The sequence below is a fragment of the Neovison vison genome, chromosome 8 (assembly GCF_020171115.1).
Source record: "Neovison vison isolate M4711 chromosome 8, ASM_NN_V1, whole genome shotgun sequence".
Classification (NCBI taxonomy): domain Eukaryota; kingdom Metazoa; phylum Chordata; class Mammalia; order Carnivora; family Mustelidae; genus Neogale; species Neogale vison.
This window is the reverse complement of record NC_058098.1, coordinates 123,678,401-123,696,766: the sequence shown is the minus strand read 5'-3', so window position 1 is coordinate 123,696,766 and position 18,366 is coordinate 123,678,401. Positions and strand designations below refer to the sequence as shown.

At 46.4% G+C, this 18,366-nt stretch overlaps 1 protein-coding gene across 3 annotated transcripts in view; it reads right to left on the bottom strand.

Moving 5' to 3' along the window:
- OTOF (otoferlin) overlaps positions 1-18,366 on the bottom strand; it is a 91,477-nt gene that overhangs the window by 71,253 nt on the left and 1,858 nt on the right. For all 3 annotated transcript variants that reach the window (XM_044262540.1, XM_044262539.1, XM_044262541.1), the window contains exon 2: positions 5,300-5,358. In XM_044262540.1, coding sequence (XP_044118475.1) covers positions 5,300-5,358 — 59 coding nt within the window. The remainder of the gene's footprint in view (positions 1-5,299; positions 5,359-18,366) is intronic.

Sequence of the window (18,366 nt, the reverse complement as noted above, 5' to 3'; positions counted from 1 at the left end):
TCTTCCCCAGGGAGGAAGAAATGATCCCACGCAAAGGTACAAGAACCTTTCTGATGGACGGCCATCAGACTTCTCAACAACAACAAGCACTGATATTTTGAAGTAAAGGGAAGAACTCTGAGCCTTGAATTTTATATCTAGTGAAAGTCTCATTCAAATTTGAAGAAATAAGAAACTGTTCTCAGATTTATAAGGTTTTAGAAGGTTGGCTACACAAAGACCCAAACTAAAACTACTGTGATAACTGAAAATACTGAAAATCCCAACTGAAAATACTCAAATAAGAAGAAAAAAAAGCCAAGAGATGCTTCAAGAGATAGGAGAAGTAAAGGTGATCAGATATCTTGGTGAAGACCATTGTTGTCCTCAAAAAGAAAAAGAAGGCTAGAACAAATAAAAGAAAAGGAGAACACACATTCATAAGAACATAGAATGAAAATTGTATAACCTAGACAGTGGGCTGAGGTAGGTAAATCAAAGAGGACTAGGAGAGTATTACAATACTTGTCATGATAGGGGAACTATAATTACTGGTTTGTTTTCCAGCTATCAACAGGGATCCCTAAATGTGACCAAGGAAGGGTGACTACCTTGAAAACACAAATAGAATGTATAACTTTTCACCGAAAACCTGATCTATCTCATGGAAAGCTGGAAAGGAGAAAAGAAAACAAACAAACAAACAGGACAGTCAGTGGAAAATATAAAATAAGGTGGTGATAGAAATAAAAATCAAAGTACCAATTATAATAGGTGTAAATGGATAAAATAATCAAAGCACAGAGACTCTCAGGCTGGGAGAGAAAATTTAATCTAAGAATATATGCCCTGGGGCTCCTGGGTGGCTCAGTGGGTTAAGGCCGCTGCCTTCGGCTCAGGTCATGATCCCAGGGTCCTGGGCGTCGGGCTCTCTGCTCAGCGGGGAGCCTGCTTCTTCCTCTCTCTCTGCCTGCCTCTCTGCCTGATTGTGATCTCTGCCTGTCAAATAAATAAATAAATAAATCTTAAAAAAAAAAAAAAAGAATATATGCCCTAGGGATGCTTGGGCGGGGGCTCAGTGGGTTATGCGTCTGTCTTTGGCACACATCATGATCCCAGGGTCCTGGGATCAAGTTCCGCATTGGGCTCCTTGCTCAAAGGAGAGACTGCTTCTCCCTCTCCCTGCCTCTCCCCCTGCTTGTGCTCTCTCTCTCTGTCTCTGAAAAATAAATAAATAAAATCTTTAAAAAAAAATGCACTCCCTAAAAAGACACACTTGAATTTAAGAGCACAGAAATACTGAAAATGGAAGCAAGAACAAAGATATACCAAGAAAATAAAAGAATGGAAAGAGATGCACTAGGTAAACAAACCCAAATTGGCTGACATTGTAATCTTAACATCCAACAAAATAGAAACTAGTGCAAAAAACATCATAAAAAACAAAGAGGGATATTAAGTACCAGGAAAAGGAAAAATAGACAAGAAGATACAGCCATCATGAAGCTATAGAACTTACTAAAAATACAGTTTCCAAACACATCAAGCAACAGCTGACAGCCCCAGGGAGAAACATGAGAATCAACATTTGTAGAAGTAGATTTTATTGCCATCATTTTTGAAACTGATAGATCAAGCAGAGAGAAATAAGCAGAAAAGGTGAAGAACTGAATAGTATAACTAAGAAGCTGGGAGTTACATTGCACTCCATAGAGAACCCTCCCCTGAGCACATTCCTTGGGTAGAGGGGGCATTTATGACCATGAATGGAGGCCATAATCAAGGTCTCCATGAATTCTGAAGGATCGGTATCATACAGATTGGGCAATTTGATCATAATGCAAGAAAACCAGAAATGAAAAGAAGAATAAGGAGCTAACAAATCATACACATTTGGAAACTTAATAACATTCTTATATAACTTGGTTTTAAAAGAAAATCATAAAGGAATGTAAAAAATGTTGAAAGGAATATAAAAAATCATAAAGGAATATAAAAAACGATAATGAAAATACTACATATAAATTTTATAGGATGCAGCTAATACACAGCAAAGTTTATATATTTAAATACATTTATCAAGAAATAAGGAGTTAAAAATAACAGGCTTAGCCTTCAATTCTGGGGGTTAGGAAAAGAGCCACAGAGCAAAATAAAATAAACAGGGAGAAGGGAAATAATTAAGAAAAAGGCAGAAATCAATGAAATGGCAACAACAGAAGAGATGAATGAAGCCAAAAGCTGGTTCTTTACAGAGATTAATAAGATAAACAGATCTTTAGCAAAACCAAGAAAAACAGAGCAAAGTTAAAAATAAACGCAGTATGGAATAAAAAGGAGGAAGTAACTACAGGCACACACACACACACACACAAAACCATTTTAAAAACAATTTTAAAACTTTACAATCAAATAGATGCTAATAAATGTGAAAACCTAGATGAAATATAAAAATCCAAAACTGGCGCAAGAAGACACAGAGAAATTGAAAAGGGGGTTGAAGAGGCCCCTCCCCTAAACCATCCAGACTTAGATGCCTCTACATGTGGTTCTTCCAAAAGGTCAAGGAAGAGGAAGTCTCTATTTTATGCACGTTGTTCCAGAAAATTTTATGCATTATCAAATGATGAAAATTTTATAAATGTAGCTTCAAAAATGCTGCATAGAAATATTTGGCAGTTGAATATAATAGTGTATTAAAGTATTTACATTATGGAATATACTAAGGGAGCAAAGTTATAATTGTCTCAATAGATGCAGAAGAAACTTGAAACTTTTCAAGTAAAAACTCTTAGCAGACAAGTTAGGCAAGGTTAAATAGTAAGATCCTGTAACAGCAAGTATATATGATGACAAAATTTTAGACGCACTCATTCCTTTTAATACTAGAGGCACAGAAAGGATGCCTCCTAATCACCATTACTGTCCAACATAGAACTAGGGATCATGATCAATGTTCTGTGGAAAGATAAAGAAGTAAGGGGATAGGACTGATAGGCTAGGTCTGATAGGAAAGAGATCAAACCTCTTTTTGTAGATGAGATGATCACCTACATTAGAAGCAGAACAAACTATGAAAACAAGTAAGAGACTTCAACAAGTTTGTGAGGTAACAGGGGGACTTCTTTTTATTTTTTTTTTAAGATTTTATTTATTTATTTGACAGACAGAAGTCACAAGTAGGCAGAGAAGCAGGCAGAGAGAGAGAGAGAGAGAGAGGAGGAAGCAGATTCTCTGCCGAGCAGAGAGCCTGACATGGGGCTCGATCCGAGGACCCTGGGATCATGACCTGAGCCGAAGGCAGAGGCTTAACCCACTGAGCCACCCAGATGCCCCAACAGGGGGACTTCTAAAGGAAAAGAAAGCATTTCTCTAGGTCAACAATAATCAACTAAAAAATGTAGTAAAATCAAGACACCATTCATGATAACAATAAAACCAGAAAGCATCCAGAAAATAATCAATACTGGGGCATCTTGGTGGCTCAGTTGGTTAAGCATCCAACTCTTGGTTTTGGCGCAGGTCCCGATCTCATGGCTTGTGAGGTGGAGCCCCGTGTCTGGCTCCCTGCTCAGTGGGAGTCTGCTTGGATATTCTCCCTCTCTGCCCCTACCCACCCCATAAAATAAATAAATAAATAAATAAATAAATCTTTTTTGAAACAAGAGAAGAAAATTATCAAGCTCATATGACTTCTTTGCAATAAACGTAAGAATGTTAGTAAATGGTGATGGATAAATTGAATAGATGATTTATTATTATAAAAAACTGATATCTTCCTCAATTAATTTTTTAAATCCAGTGGAACTTATTCAAAATTCCAGTTGGTTTTTGGAAGGACCTGATGAACTTATTTAAAAATTGTCTGGAAGAATAAACATCCACAAATAATTCACTCTCAAAAAAAGAAGAGGAAACAGAGGGAATTTGCCTCATCAGGTACTAACACATACAAAAATGCCATATTAATGAGTACGGTGTGGTAAAGTTCAAGAACAGACAAACAGATTAAAGGGATGGGATAGAAAGCTAAGACATAGACCCTAAATGGTGAGAAGGTGATTGATTGCATAACAAATTGATGTTAGGAAAAGTGGTTTCTCATATGGAGAAAAATAAAACTGTACCCCTCTCTAAAACCACATACAAGGTAAAAGAAAAAAAATGCAATTATGAAATCAGAAAATGTAGGGAAATATACCTGTAGCCTAGAAGAGTGTAAAGACGTCTTCAGCAAAACTTGAAAACACACCAGGATTAAGGACTCCTAGTTAGCGAGGGGACAAAGTTCATAAATAGATGGCAGAAGGAGAGAAATTTCAGTCTCTAAATCCAAGCAAGGGGTCGATATCTCAGACATATAAAAAGTTACTGCAAATCAATAAGAAAAAGACAGCCACACCCACAGGAAAAAAGGGCAAAGAATATGAACAGGCAAATTACAAAAAAAGAAACTTCAAATGTATTATCAAAAGGACAATGAGACACCACTATTAGACGTCAGAAAGCTGAATACCAGTAGGTGTAGATAAGGATTGGGAACCAGGGATCCGTATGCATTGTTGGTGGGAGTGTGGACCGGGGCAGTGCTGAGGAAGCTTAAGTGGATGCAAATCCCGTGAGCCAGCAATTTCAGGTTCTGGGGAATGTTCCAGAGAAATGTTCACAGAAGTCCAAAGGGGACATGTGTAAGAATATTCAGTGCCTTTCTGGTGGTTGGGGGTGGTGAGAGACAAGCTGGAGTTTCTCCTCTGGAGGAGTAAGTAGGTAAAGGATATGCAGGATGAACAACTCTTTCGAGTAAGATGAGGATTTTTCCTATTTTATCCCTTCTGGTCCGTGTCCCAAGAACCCCCTCAGTCCCAGACAAACCAGGATGACTGAACGCCTTCATACACGTTGGCTGTGCCCATAGACCATTACCAGGCGCAAATGATTTACTCAGCCCTCTGAACCTGAGGTTCAAGGAAAATAGCTTTTCGGGGAGACAGGGTGGGATAGGTAGCCTGATTGCTCTTAGATTGACAAGGGTGACGCCTCTACGAGACGGGCTTTCTGGAAGCCCAGGTGGGCTTAGCCTGAGCCCTCCATGTGCCCAGGGAACTGGGGAGGGAGGCCCCTCTTGTTGGAGTGGGGCCGGGCCCTCAGCCAGGGCTCACTTTCAGGCCTCCGACACCTGTAGGCCCTTTCTCTGGAGAACAAAAGTGCCCCCAGAGGGCACCAAGCCATGGACTGGGACCACACTGCCCTTCTGTGGGTCATTCACTCTGCCCTGGGCTCTCCAGACCAGGACTTGGGGGGGTCCCCAAGGGTGTCCTACCTCATCGAAGTCAGCCACATCCTCGCAGTTCTCCAGCACCCGAGAGTAGAAGGCTTGCCCTGGGTGGGGACAGAGGACAAGAAGCTGGGGTCAGACCTCTCTGCCTGGCAGTCACCAGGACGGCACTAGGATTCACATAGCACTTGTCACCAGCCAGGGGCCCCGTGTCGTGTGCTGTGCTCTCCGGGCTGAGCCAAGGGCCCACACCGTCTTCTCCACCCGCCTCAGGAACCCTGTGGTGTAGGCAGGTCAAAGGCCACTAGCTCCACCTTACACACAGGGACATTAAAGTAAGAAGGGTCAGTCTGGTCAGAGGCAGACACGAGAGGAGAACCCAGGACTCTTTTCTCCACCTTGCTCTCTCGGTGGCTTTCTTGGCCTCCTTTTGCTGTCTCCTCAGCTCCACTGGCTTCCCCTGGCCTGCAGCTGCCCTGAGCAGAAGCCTGGTCCCCAGGGCGGTGGGCGCCCTGCCAGCTGGCCGCCCCGCTCTGTGACTCTGTCTACAGCCAGGCCCAGGAGCTCGTGCCCAAGCCAGGCCCCGCCACAACCAGGACCCTCTTCCCCCAGAAGCCACGGGCCTTCCCCACCATCCCTTGCCCCAGAACTCTCTCATTCATTTTTCTGTCGGCCTCGGAGAGGAAAGCCTCAGGTGCTTTCTCCCACATGTCACCCCTCCTTTCCCCACTAGCACAGGTACTACCCAGTGTGATATGGACACACATTTTCCCACCGGCATACACCACGTCCATACACCACCTGCCAGGGCAGAAACCAAGCTGCCCGCTCTTCAAGCCCATCCAGTGAGGACCGGCCCCTCTGCTGGAAGAACCATAACCAGGAGGGTTGGGGGGCATGGGGCGGGCAGTGACTATGATGCATGGGTCACCTCAGTTTACTTTGAGAAACATTTGCTGGAGCCTACAATGGACCAGGCTACCTCCTGGAGCCTCAGGATAAAAGGATGGGTACAAGGCCCAGGACCTCTGCCCGCAGGGAGCTGATAGCCCAGTAGGAGCTAGAACAGGTTGCCCGTTCAATACTGTACAATCCGTACCCCGAGATACCATGTTGTGTGAGACAGAGAAGAGATGCAGAGAAAGAAGGATAAACATTGCTTTTGGGGGGATCTTTTGTTTTTGTTTTTTTGGTGTTTGTGGGGTGGAAGCATGTGGGGAGGACTTGTCATCTCTGCAAGGAGAAACCCAGAGATAGAGAGGATTAAAAAGAAATATTATTTAGGATTAATTTATTTTTGTCTCTCAATTGTAGACCAAAGGGATGGGGATAACAAAAGGGTAGTATGTTTAATAGAATCCTGTATACGACTGCCCCACCCCCAAATCCCAAACCAAATTCTTCTATCTGTGAAGAGACAAAGATCTCCAGCCACTAGAAATGATTCCTCTAGCTAGGGGGAGCAGGAAGAGACTGGAAGCGGCATACGTTGGCCTTTGACTGTATACGCTTAAATTTGGCATTTTTTTCCATGACCGTGCTTTGCTTTTGTCATGGAAAGAAAAATGCTTTGAAATCCCCACCGACATAAACCAGTGGTCCGTGTCATTAAAGGACTATCTCAAGGATGAATTCAGCCCCATTCCGAGGCTGAGTTGTGCTTGTCACTGATGGGAGCAGAGTGGGCATGGGAGGGGCGCACACACTGACCCGGCATGGCCAGTGCCAGGCCAGGGAAGGGTTGGAGCAAGCCCCCTCTGACCCTGCAATGCAATGGGGCTCGGCCCCTGGGAGCCACTTCTGTCCCCTGGCCTTGGTTCCCTCACTCACATAAGAGAAGGGGTTGATCCAGATATCTCCAGGGCCTGCCTGGGCTTCTGAACTTGAGAGCAAGTATGTAGCTACCTCCTGAGAAGGAGGAGGCTGGGGGTTTGCAGTCAGAGACAGGTGGAGATCTGCGGAAGGGTGTGTGTGTGTGTGTAGGAATAGCATGTTGGGGGAGGGGCTGTGTCTCAGATAATCAGGAAGAATCTATAAAACAGAACTAGACACACAGAAAATAGATGTGTGAAGCAGACAGATGGGAAACAAAGACTCTCTAGCACTAGCAGGAACAAAACAAAACTGAAAAACCGGGAAGAAAAATCTCACCCACTCACCCCAGGGCAGCCAGGAGAGGACAGGAAAGCATGAGCATTGGTGCCTGAGCTGTTTGCAATTTTCCCCACCAGGAACACACAATATATTCGGGGACTCAGGAGTGCTTATGTGTGCACTGGGGCTTCCCTGAGGACCTGGCGCTCTGAATCACCAAAGGTCTCTTCATGCTCGAAGATGGTAATGAACCTGGATATTTCTGTGTTCAAGGCTTTCCCGGAGTGAACACCCAGCAGCCCAGCCAAGGCGGAGGCAGGGAGGGACCGTCCAACCGGGTGCAGGAAGCCACCGAGGCGCAAACCTGTCCCCGGGTGCGAATTTCCTACAGCCTTGATAGAGAGGACATAAAATGCAGTGAAATGAGCGACTGCCGAATTTCTGCATCGGGGCTCTGTTCCGAAGTGCAATAAAACCTCATCGCCTCGGGCTCTGGGGATTTAGATGTGGTGAATATTGTCAAACGGGATGAGCTAAATTTTACCTCTAGATATTAAAAAAAAAAAGATTTGCTAAGCTGAATCAAATCAATTGTACAGAAACAGAATGTCCTCAAGCGTTTTTGAAAAGCCGCATTTTAGGGGAAAATTCTGCAAACAGTGGCAGGGATCATTCTGGTGGTCCTTTGTATGCCTTAGGACAGAGGCAGGGGACCTCTGTCATCCCTGGCAAGTTATCAATGAGGATTCCTCATTCTCTCCTCTCAAGTTCATTTCCACTTACCATCTTCTCCACTCAACAAGGGTCATGTTGACATTTCTGCTCCCTCTTAAATGGCTTTCAGACAAAATCATTTGAAACCCCAATATCCAATCACCTTCCTTGCCACGGAGAAGATTGAGAATGAGGCTTGAGGGAAAGAAAATAGCCTGCTCCTTGCAGCAGGAGGCTTTGTGGATGGGGAAAATTGAATGACACCCCCTTCCTTCAGAGGCAGCTGCTCGTAAGATAGCCGAGCTGTTGGGTTTGGAGTAAACTCCTCCTTCTGTCAACAAATGAAGTTTAGAGCTCAGAGTCTGAGCTCATAACTGTTAAGAAGTTCTGTGACATTGGATACACCCAGATGGAGGGACTCAGGTTCCAAAGCTTCACAGAAGTATCTATCTGGTATGCCGTTTGCCATTTAAAATATCCCTCCCGTTGCTACCCTCCTAGATGAAGGGGAGCCCAAATCTTGTCTCATTTGCAGGATGGAGTGCTAATCTTTCACGTGATATGACTTTAGGGTATCAAGTGCCCTGTCGGAACCAAATAGCCCCATCTTCCTGACAGTTGACCATGTTAGAGCCAGACCTTGGGAAAAGGCAGGTGTGGGGGACTGGGCTGTTAGCGGTGTGCCTTCATCCATTCCCACATGCAAGGGGGTCTTCTGCTCCTGCTCTGTCAGCGTGGAGGGGTTCTACAAGAGATTTTGTCGTGGGACGCTGACTGAAGATGCTTATTACAATCCAGAAAGGGGTTAGGTCAGACATGTAAAAGACTACTGTACAAAGGCAAAATTTGATCATTCGCAGGCAACAGAGTGTGAATAAAATGAGTACACAGGAGAAGGAGAAATGACCTCAGCTTAGCAGATCAAGGAAGACGAGGCAGAGGAAGGGGCATGGACCCTGGGGAGATGGGAGTGACAGGGACATCTGGGCAGAGAGGACCATGTGAGCAAGTGTTTGTGAGTGTGAGTGGAGAATGGAGCCTTGAAGGAGCAGGACACAGGACAGGCGAGTTCTGATGGTAAAGGGGAAAATGAAAAAGGTCTCTCTTCAGGGAGCAGCCCACTGAAGGCAGATCCAAGAAGGGGGTCCTGGGTTCCTGAAAGGACACAGGGTGGGCTGCTGGGCCATCTATAGGAGAAAGGGGATGTCCTGAGGGCAAGCTTCAGGGACCTCAGGTCCTGGACCCGCATCGGGAGTTGGCTCTCCCATCCCTCAGGGTCTCAGAGCCATCATCTCTAACCCGGAGCAATTACCCTGGACCAGCCTACATCCCGGAACTGGAAACTGAAACAGAGTCAAGTGTCAAGTCCCTTGCAAGCACGGGGACCACAGGAGAGTGTGGTAAGGCGCTTGGACCAGACCGCCAGAGTTCAAACCCCAGCTCTATCCCTTGCTACCCATGTGCCCTTGAAGAAGTTAACCTCTCTTTGTTAGTTTCCTCATCCATAAAACGGAGCAAATCATAGTGCTTGTACACCTGGGACATAATTCATCACCCAATTAAAAAAGGGCTATTATTCCATTAAAGGGTCCTATTCTTGCTTTTGACATTTAAGTTACGTCTCAAATATAAAAATGGTCTTCTCTACTGTGAATCACATTGTGTTAGCTTATTTTTAGTAGTATATAATCAGAAACGATTTTCTTCCTCATCTACATATTTTTCAAGTTTTAGGTATTTTAGGTGTGATTCGCTCTTTTTTAAACAAGGCAAAATTTACATTCACAGACCTTAAGTGCACAACTCAGTGGGTTTTGATAACTGAGCATACCTGTGTAATCAATCATCCTATAATCGGGATTTAGGACATCTCCATTTTCTTAAGATGGTGCCTCACCCCTCACTCTCCAGTCAGTCTCTACCCCTTATAAGTAACCACTGCTCTGATTTCTATCACCAAAGGTTAGTTTTGCCTTTTTTAAACTTTATATAAATGATGTTGTACGGAATGTGCTTCTTTGTGTCTGGCTTCTTTAGGTCCATGTAATATTTTCATAATTCGCCTATGTTGTTGCATAATTCAGTAATCCATTTAATTTTCATCATTGAGTAACATTCTGTGTATAAATATTTTTTGTTTCAGGATTAAGTATGATGTTAGCCCAATGTCTTTTGTAGTTGTTCTTTATGAGATTAAGGAAGATTTCCCCCTCTACCCGTTTTGCTGAGTGTTCTTACCACAAATAGGTGTTGGATTTTGTCAAAAGCTTTTCTGTATCTGTTGGTGGTTTTTCTCTTGTAGTGTATTAATATAGTGAAATACTTTGATTAATTTCCTAATTTTAAACTAACCTTGCATTCCTGGGATTAAATTTACTTGTCACCATGTGTTATCCCTTTCATGGATTATAACTCAACTAATATCTTGTTAAGGATTTTTACTTTTTTGTTCGTGAGGGATTTGGCTCTAATATTCTTTTTGCATAAGCTCTTTATCAGGGTTTGGTATCATATAATGAGCTATAAAGTGTTCCTTCTTCTGTTTTTCTAAAAGTTTGAGTAATACTAATATTATTTCTTCCTTAAATATTTTCTAGAAATATTTATTTCTAAATATTTCTAAATAAATATTTCTGAATAAATGTTTCACCCGTGAAGCTATGGAGACCTAAAGTTTTCTTGATGTGAAAGCAGTTTGCCATCATTATGATCATCATTTTTATTTTGAATTTCATGTCTTTGATAGATCCTGGACTTTTCAGATCTCCCATTTCTTTTTGTATCAGTTTGGTAAAGTGTTTTTCAAGGGATTTGTCTGCTTCATCTGAGTTGTAGAAACTTAGTGAGATACGGTTATTCATGGTATTTTCTTATTTTCTTTTTAATGAAATGATATCCCTTTGTCCATTCCTGATATTGGTAATTTGCATTTTCTCACTTTTTTTTTCTTGGTCATTCTTGTTACAGTTTATCTATATTTTAATTTTTTTTGAAAGAGTCAACTTTCAGCTTTGTTGGCTTTCTTATTTCTTTTTTTATTCTCTTGGTTTTAGTATTTTTTTATTGTATTTATTTCTATTTATTGAGATAAAATTCGCAAACCATATAATTTACCCACTTGAAGTGTACAATTCAGTGATTTCGGTACACTTACAAGGTTGTGCAACCTTTACCACTATCTAATTCCAGAATATTGTATCACCCCAAAAGAAAGCCCACACTCATTAGCGGTCATTCCCCATTGTCCTAGTCCCTGGCAACAAATCGTCTACTTTCTATCTCCATGGGTTGGTTTGTTCAAGGCACTTTGTATAAATGGATTCATATGATACATGGTCTTTTGTGTCTGGCTTATTCAATTAGCATGATGTTTTTAAGACTTGGGTTTAATTCGATCTTCTTTTAGTAGCTCCTTAAGGCGGAAACCTAGATGGTTGTTTTTAGACTTTTTTCTTTCCTGCCGTAGGTATGTACCACTGTAAATGTTGACATGTCGTATTTTCATTATCATTCAGCTGGAAACGATCTATAATTTCTCTTTTGTTTACTTCGCTGACCACAGATTATTTAGAAGGATACTGTTAAATTTCCAAATACTTGGAGCTTTTTAAGATCTCTCTTATTGTTACTAATTTCTAAGTGAATCCCGGTGGGGTCAGAGAACATGCTTTGGAGGATGTCAGTCATCTGAAATATATTGACACATGTTTAACCTCCCATTATACAATCTATCTTGATGACTAGTCCATATGCATTTGAGAAGAATGGGTATCTTTCAGTTTGGAGAGAAATGTCCTTGAAATGGCAATTAGGTCAAGGCAATTGATGGTGGTGTCACGTGTCCTATATCCCTAACAATTTTCTCATCTAGTTGTTTGTAATTATCTCCCGTAAGAACACTTTCCCCCAGTGATGTTCCTTCAATACTGTGGCTCTCTGAAAATGACTAGAGACTCACAGAGCCAGACTTGGGTTATGCAGAGTCCCTGGGCTTCCCAAAGGGAAGGTTGCCCCTTCTCTTTTCGCCATTTCTCAGCCAGATGGAGGGTCCATCTACTTCAAACCCTTTACTGTCCACAGATCTCATTCAAATATAATTTCCACCTTCACTCATTTATCTCTCCGTTCCCCGTCCTGCCAACACACCAGCATGCCCAGTAGAAACTCAGTTTATGCCAGGGATTCTTCCTCGAGGCAGGGGACAGAGCAAGGATTATAAACCCCATCTCTCTGGCTCAGCTTAAACCTATACTTCCTTCTAAGGGCTCACTCAAACTCTGACTTTGCTATGTAACTAACTGTTGGCCCCAGTTCCTATTTTTCAGACCCAGGCACAGGCAGAGAGAGCGTGGTGTTTCCCCCTCGAGCCCAGGACAGTGCCTGCTACACACTCATCAACTGCCAGGTCTCAGGTGGCCCCATTACTGTGACAGATTAGAGGAACCTGTGGTCCTAGTGATCCACAAGCTGTACAGAGTCTCTGCTCTAAGCCAGGCACTGGGCATATAATAACGTATGGTGGGAAAGTGATTTTTTACATGCTTAATGGGGTAAAATATTGTTAAAACTATAGTCCTGATTTTATCTTAAACCTTAGCTTGGGGCAGGGGGCGGCGTGGAAGCCAGGGAGTGGAGATTGACTTTCAACTAAGCCACTGAGCCCTTTGACTTTGGGAAAAAAAAAAAAAAAAAGTAGGAACAAAGACTGTTGAGCCACTGTCTCAAGGGTGGATCAGTCCAGGCAGGAAGAAGACAAGGGCTTTAGGTAGAACTGATCACATGGTATTCTCTGTCTCCGGAGACCCTTCTGGAACTGGCAGTGCGAGGAGCAGTCACTGCCTCATGCTGCCGGGATGGGGGCTGCAGAGTGGCCCCTCCCCTCGCTGCCTCTGTTCCTGCTGCACCTGTGGGCCCTGCTTCTTCAGGCATCATCTCTACCCGGGGCTGCTCAGTGCCAGGCACTGTGGGGGTCCTGCTGCCCACCCTGGAGGAGCCTGCTTTGTGGGTCTAGGTGTTTCCACACCATCATCTCATGGCTGGCAGAATTTGGGGCGTCAGCAGGAATCCCAAGGAGGATCAAGCAAGGCTCTGCCCACACCCCCCAGCCCCCGCAAATCCCCCAGTCCATGGAGTCCCTGAGAGTCACAGTCTGTTCCACTCCGGTCTCTCTAGAAGTCTGCAGCAGGTGCTTGAGATGCACAGCCCAATCCTTATACTGACAGAGCACTCTACAGTGTGTAGAGCCATTCACATATATCGCCTTTTCCATTGGACCCCAAAGCAGCCCTCCAAGGACTCGGGCATATCTCACCTTCTCCTAGACCTTCACGTGTCCCCTGGACTTCCAAACCACGGGGCTCCAACCACCTCCCTGGGCACTCACTGTACCAAGCCAGGTCTCTGGCATCCTGGGGGACATTTTCACTAGAATGACCGACAGGCAAGTCTGTCCTTTCTGTGTCCCCACCCCCAAACGTGTTCTTCCTCACATGGCATGCTCCCCTCCTCCACCAGCGGCCTCACCACCCATCAGGTGACACTCTGGTCCTGCCCTCTTGCTCACTATCAATTCCAGACTCACTACCCCCTCTCTGAACCGATGTCATCTCTTCTGTCCAAACCCACCTCTTCCCTGTTAAGACACAGTCCTCTGCCTGTACGGTTGCCACAGCTTCCTCCCTGGGCTCCCGGTCTGGAGTCCTGACATCCAGGGTGTCCTTTCCAAAACCAGATGTCCCCTGCCCATTCTCCTACTAAAAGCATCAGACTCCTATTCACTTAAAAAGCGGAAGTTTGGGGCGCCTGGGTGGCTCAGTGGGTTAAAGCCTCTGCTTTCAGCTCGGGTCATGATCTCAGGGTCCTGGGATTGAGCCCCGCATTGGGCTCTCTGCTCAGCGGGGAGCCTGCTTCCTCCTCTCTCTCTGCCTGCCTCTCTGCCTACTTGTGATCTCTGTCAAATAAATAAATAAAATCTTTAAAAAAAAAAAAAAAGCGGAAGTTCAAACCCTGTGTGTTTGGGCCCGCCTCCCCTCCAGGGCATGCCCACCCCATCCCCAGCAAGCACTCCCTGCTCTCTAAACCCTTGATTCAGCTCCACGCCATTCCATCTGTACTGATGTTAGCCCTTCTGCCAGGAATGAGGCCATTTGTAGGTTTTGTCCCAGCTAAGAAGTCAGCTTAAGTATCAGTCCATCCCCCATGCCCCTGCAGTAAAATCTCTTCCCTGGTCCCGCGTACGGCCCAGCTTCATCTGTTGGCTTCCGGGCGGCTGACTTTGGCCAACAGCAGTGCTGCTGGTTTGCTCCCACCTCCCTTCCCAAGGGCTCTTCTGCCATCTTTAATGAGCGAGTCCTGATGCCCCCTCTCAGGGCAGCTTCCAGACCTCCTGTTGGCGGGACTTCACTTGCCTCATTCTGCCTTGCACCTGCACCTCCCTTTCCAGAATATTCTTTATGCTGCTCGTGGTGACTGGGGCAATAACTGGCTTCCCCTTGAGGGCAAGGACCAAGTCTTTTTAATTTATTGCTGTCACACCAATGCCTAAAATAACACTTGAGGGCATATGGCTGGCCCTCACTGAATATTATGATCTGGATGGATGAAAGGAGTGAATGAATGATAAAATCCCCGGTTCACAAAGCACATGAAAATGTAGCTTTTAATGACCAGGAAAAAAATTATGACATCGATGAGACAAGCAGAAATTTGATCACTGACTGAATATTTGGTAGTATGAAGGGGTTATTTTTTAGGAGTGATGTAATATGTGGGTTTAAAAAAAAATGAATCGTTGTCTTTTATAGCTTTGTACTGAATATTTTCAGATGAGATGGTGTGGCGTTTGGGCTTTGCTTCCAAATAATTTGGGGTATGGGAGGAGGAGGGGAACAAATGGGACAGGACCGGCCAGGAGTTGACGCATGTTAAGACTGCCCTGGGAAAGCTCGGGGGCCAATGCAACACTCTCCCAACTCGTGTATGTCTTTGAGACTTTCCATCATAGAGAGTTAATAATAAAAAAGGGATTAGGCCCAGCCATGGGTGTAGGTGGGAGGGCTGTAGCTTTTATGTTATGAGTAAAGGTGGGTGAGACAACCAAGGAAGGCATCGCAATTCAGGGAAATTATTTGCAAGCCTATTCTGGAACACATTTCCAGAAGCATTTTTGCTGAGGGCCTTTGTAGCAGGACACAATTTTACAGTCACTTCCATATCATGAAAACACCCTCATTAGATCAGGAGAAGCCTGGGGAATTTCCAGTGTGCTCTGCCTTCTCTCTGAGTCTGCACTGGCTTGCTCCGGGTGGGAGGGGGGACATTTACCACCTGGGAATTTGGACAGAGAAGATCTGTCCCCAGCCTCACTCCCAGGGGGTGAGGGACCTGTGTGTGGTGGGTACAGTGGAGGAGGTGGGAGGCACAGCAGACGCACAGAGCTGGGTTCACAGCCAGTGTGGGTGTCAGAGTCTGTCCTAAGGGTCCCTCCCTTCGTCCCCTTCCATGGGGGCAATCCCCACCCCCTTGTGGGGGGGGTGACACCTAGCCCACAAGCTCTCAGAGAGGAGATGTGGTGCAGGACCAGGGATGGCAGGGAAGCCTCGAGATAGAGGTCCTATTTCTCATTAAGAGGGAGAGCTCCTCCTTTTTAATAGGGAAAAGAAATCTAATTTGGAATCCGGGTGGTCCCCACAGCCACAAGTGGGGACACCTTGTCCCCCATGCCGAGGCCGGGACGCCACCTCCCCCCAGCACTCTCTTACCTGACCCCATGGATTCTGGCTCATCGCCCTCACTGCCCCCCCCAATCCCGCCTCAACTTCCCTGCAGCCTCTGCTCCAGCCCAACCTGGGGCGTCCTAGTTAGGGCACTCAACTGGGATTTCCCTCCTCTGGCCTCTGGTCCCGTCAGCCCCTCACCCAGAATGGCCTGGCCTCCCGCAGCAGCCCTTCCTCAACCCTCCTTCTGCGTCTCCACCTGCGTAAGAAGGAAGCTGCCATCCCCTGCCACAGTTTACGGCCCAACCCTAAGCACACCTTGGCCCTTCTGAGTCGGACATTTCCCCATTATGTCCCACTCATCCCTGCTCCCCTATCCGATTATGGGACCCTGGTTCGCCTATGAAACTCCACCCTGTACCACGTGTTGTATGTAGCCGTGCTCAGAAAGAGCGTGTTCTAAGAAGGGCTTGGGCCACACGTGGCCCCACTTGCTTCTGCTCCCCCGCCTTTCCTAGAGAATGGGGTCAGCTTCCCTCTGGGGCCCCAGAACTGTGGCGGTTTCTAAAATACCAAGTGCCCTAGCTGAGCTGTGGGAGGAGTAAGCACATAGCACTGCAAGGGAGGGGGAAGGCTTCCCAGAGGAGGTGACATATGAGCTGGGCCTTGAAGGATGGACAGAATTCATGCGTGTTCTCAAGATGGAGGGTGGGGGTTGTTCAAGGCAAAAGAAATCAATGTCTCAAGGTCTGGAGAGATACAGGGCTTGTATCTTTGGGAGAATGACAAGAAATTCAGGGTTATGGGAATGCAGTGGGGTGGGCTGGGAGGAGGAGGAGGAGGGAGAAGTCTTTGATAAAGCAGACCTTTACCGCTGGTTCCATCACTAGTTCAAGTGAATTACTTGGAGATCAGACCCAGCCCCCAGAAAACACCCAACTCACACATCCAACCCCCAAACCCACTATTGTGGCAAGAAAGCTCGGGCAGGGGGAGTACGGAGAGATCATGGGCCTGGCCCCAGACAGCCTGTCGCTACTTCATGGGCAGCCCAGGTTCTCTCCCAGGATGGGCTGAGCACTGGACAGAGGCTGGCCTAGAGGAACTTACAGGCTCTCCCACCCTGTGTTCCCTGGTTTTCATTGATGCTGAGAACCAAGTTAGCAGTTGAAAAAGGACAAACACTAGGAGAGTCCTGCTTCTCTTTGAGTAGTGACCTGCCATCCAGATGGCTCCTTTCCTGACCGCGCACTCCTGATTCTGGCTGCAGGCCTCTCAGTTCAATGAGGACCACAGTCTCCTCTTGTTCACAGGAAGCTCTGGGGCTCTGGGGTCTGCGTGCATGACATGGCCTGGGGGCCAGGGCTTCTGGTGTCTCCTGTGTGACCCAGTGGACTGTATCTCCTGCAAGCAGGGGCTGTGTCTTCACCCTCAGGGTCCTAGACCTGTCCACAAACATCCGCACATACAGAGAGTGAAGGAATAAGGGCAGGATCAGGTTACGGGTGAAGGTGCAGCCCCCATGGGAACAGGGCTCTCGGGGTGGGGGGGGCAGTCTGCTCCAGGCCCAGGTTCCTGAGGAACATCTAAGCCAGGGGGTCCCTACAGAGCAGAGGACAGGCCTGAGTTGCTCGCTCCTGGCACAGGTCAGGAAGCCCTCAGATGTGCTCTCCTCTCCCCGAGGAAGGTGGGCTGGAGAGAAGATGGCTCGGGAGCCAGCAGCCACCCCCCAGGAGCACCGGAAAGGGGTGCCTCACAGACCTAGCAGTCATCTGAATGCCCTTCCCTCAACCTCCTCCAGTGCCCACTCCTTCACTGAAGCACCCCGGGGACGTGCTTGTTACCCACGTGGCCATTTTAAAGATGAGGACTAGAGAGGGGAAGTGAGAGCCAGAACCCAGTAGGACCCAGAGCTTCTGACTCCGTATCTAGAACTTTTTCCACCGCAGCCCCTAAGGGTCTCAGGGGGCACAGCACAGAAGGGCAAGCTATGTTTCAACCAGCTCATCCTGTCTGCCAGGGTCACAGCCAGAGGGCCCAACCCACTAGGGCTCCCCGCACCCATCCTGTCCCTGAGCTTCACTCACGGGACTAGGGGAACCCAGGGCCGTCCTTTCCCTCTGACTATTCATCAGTTTCTGATTCCCCCCTGCGGCCGTTTGCTTGGACAACTGAGGCTGTGTATGCCAGGAGGTGCTGTGGAACATCCTGGAATGGGTTGCTTCCTCTGAATTGTTGTTAATGTTGGGCTTTTGGGGGTGTTTCTGGTTGTCAGGTGCTGGCAGCTGCTGAGGAATGGCTGAGACATCTCTGGTTGTTAGAAAGGATGCTTTGTGGAGATCTGTTTGCCATCGGCCCCTTCCTGATGCCCAGCTCCTTCCCCCAGCTCTGTCTGCGGCCACCTGCTGCAGGTGCACCGCTTGGAAGTGGATCTCCCCACTCAGTCCAGAAGGCCCAGTGTGCAAACCAGCAAATTCCCGTGTGGTCGGTTGAGGCTAGAGGCCCAGGGATCAAAGGAGATCAAAGGAGAAGGGGGGGCACATCAGATAGCGTGCTCTGGTTGACCAGGAAGAGAAAAAGGGGCTTGCA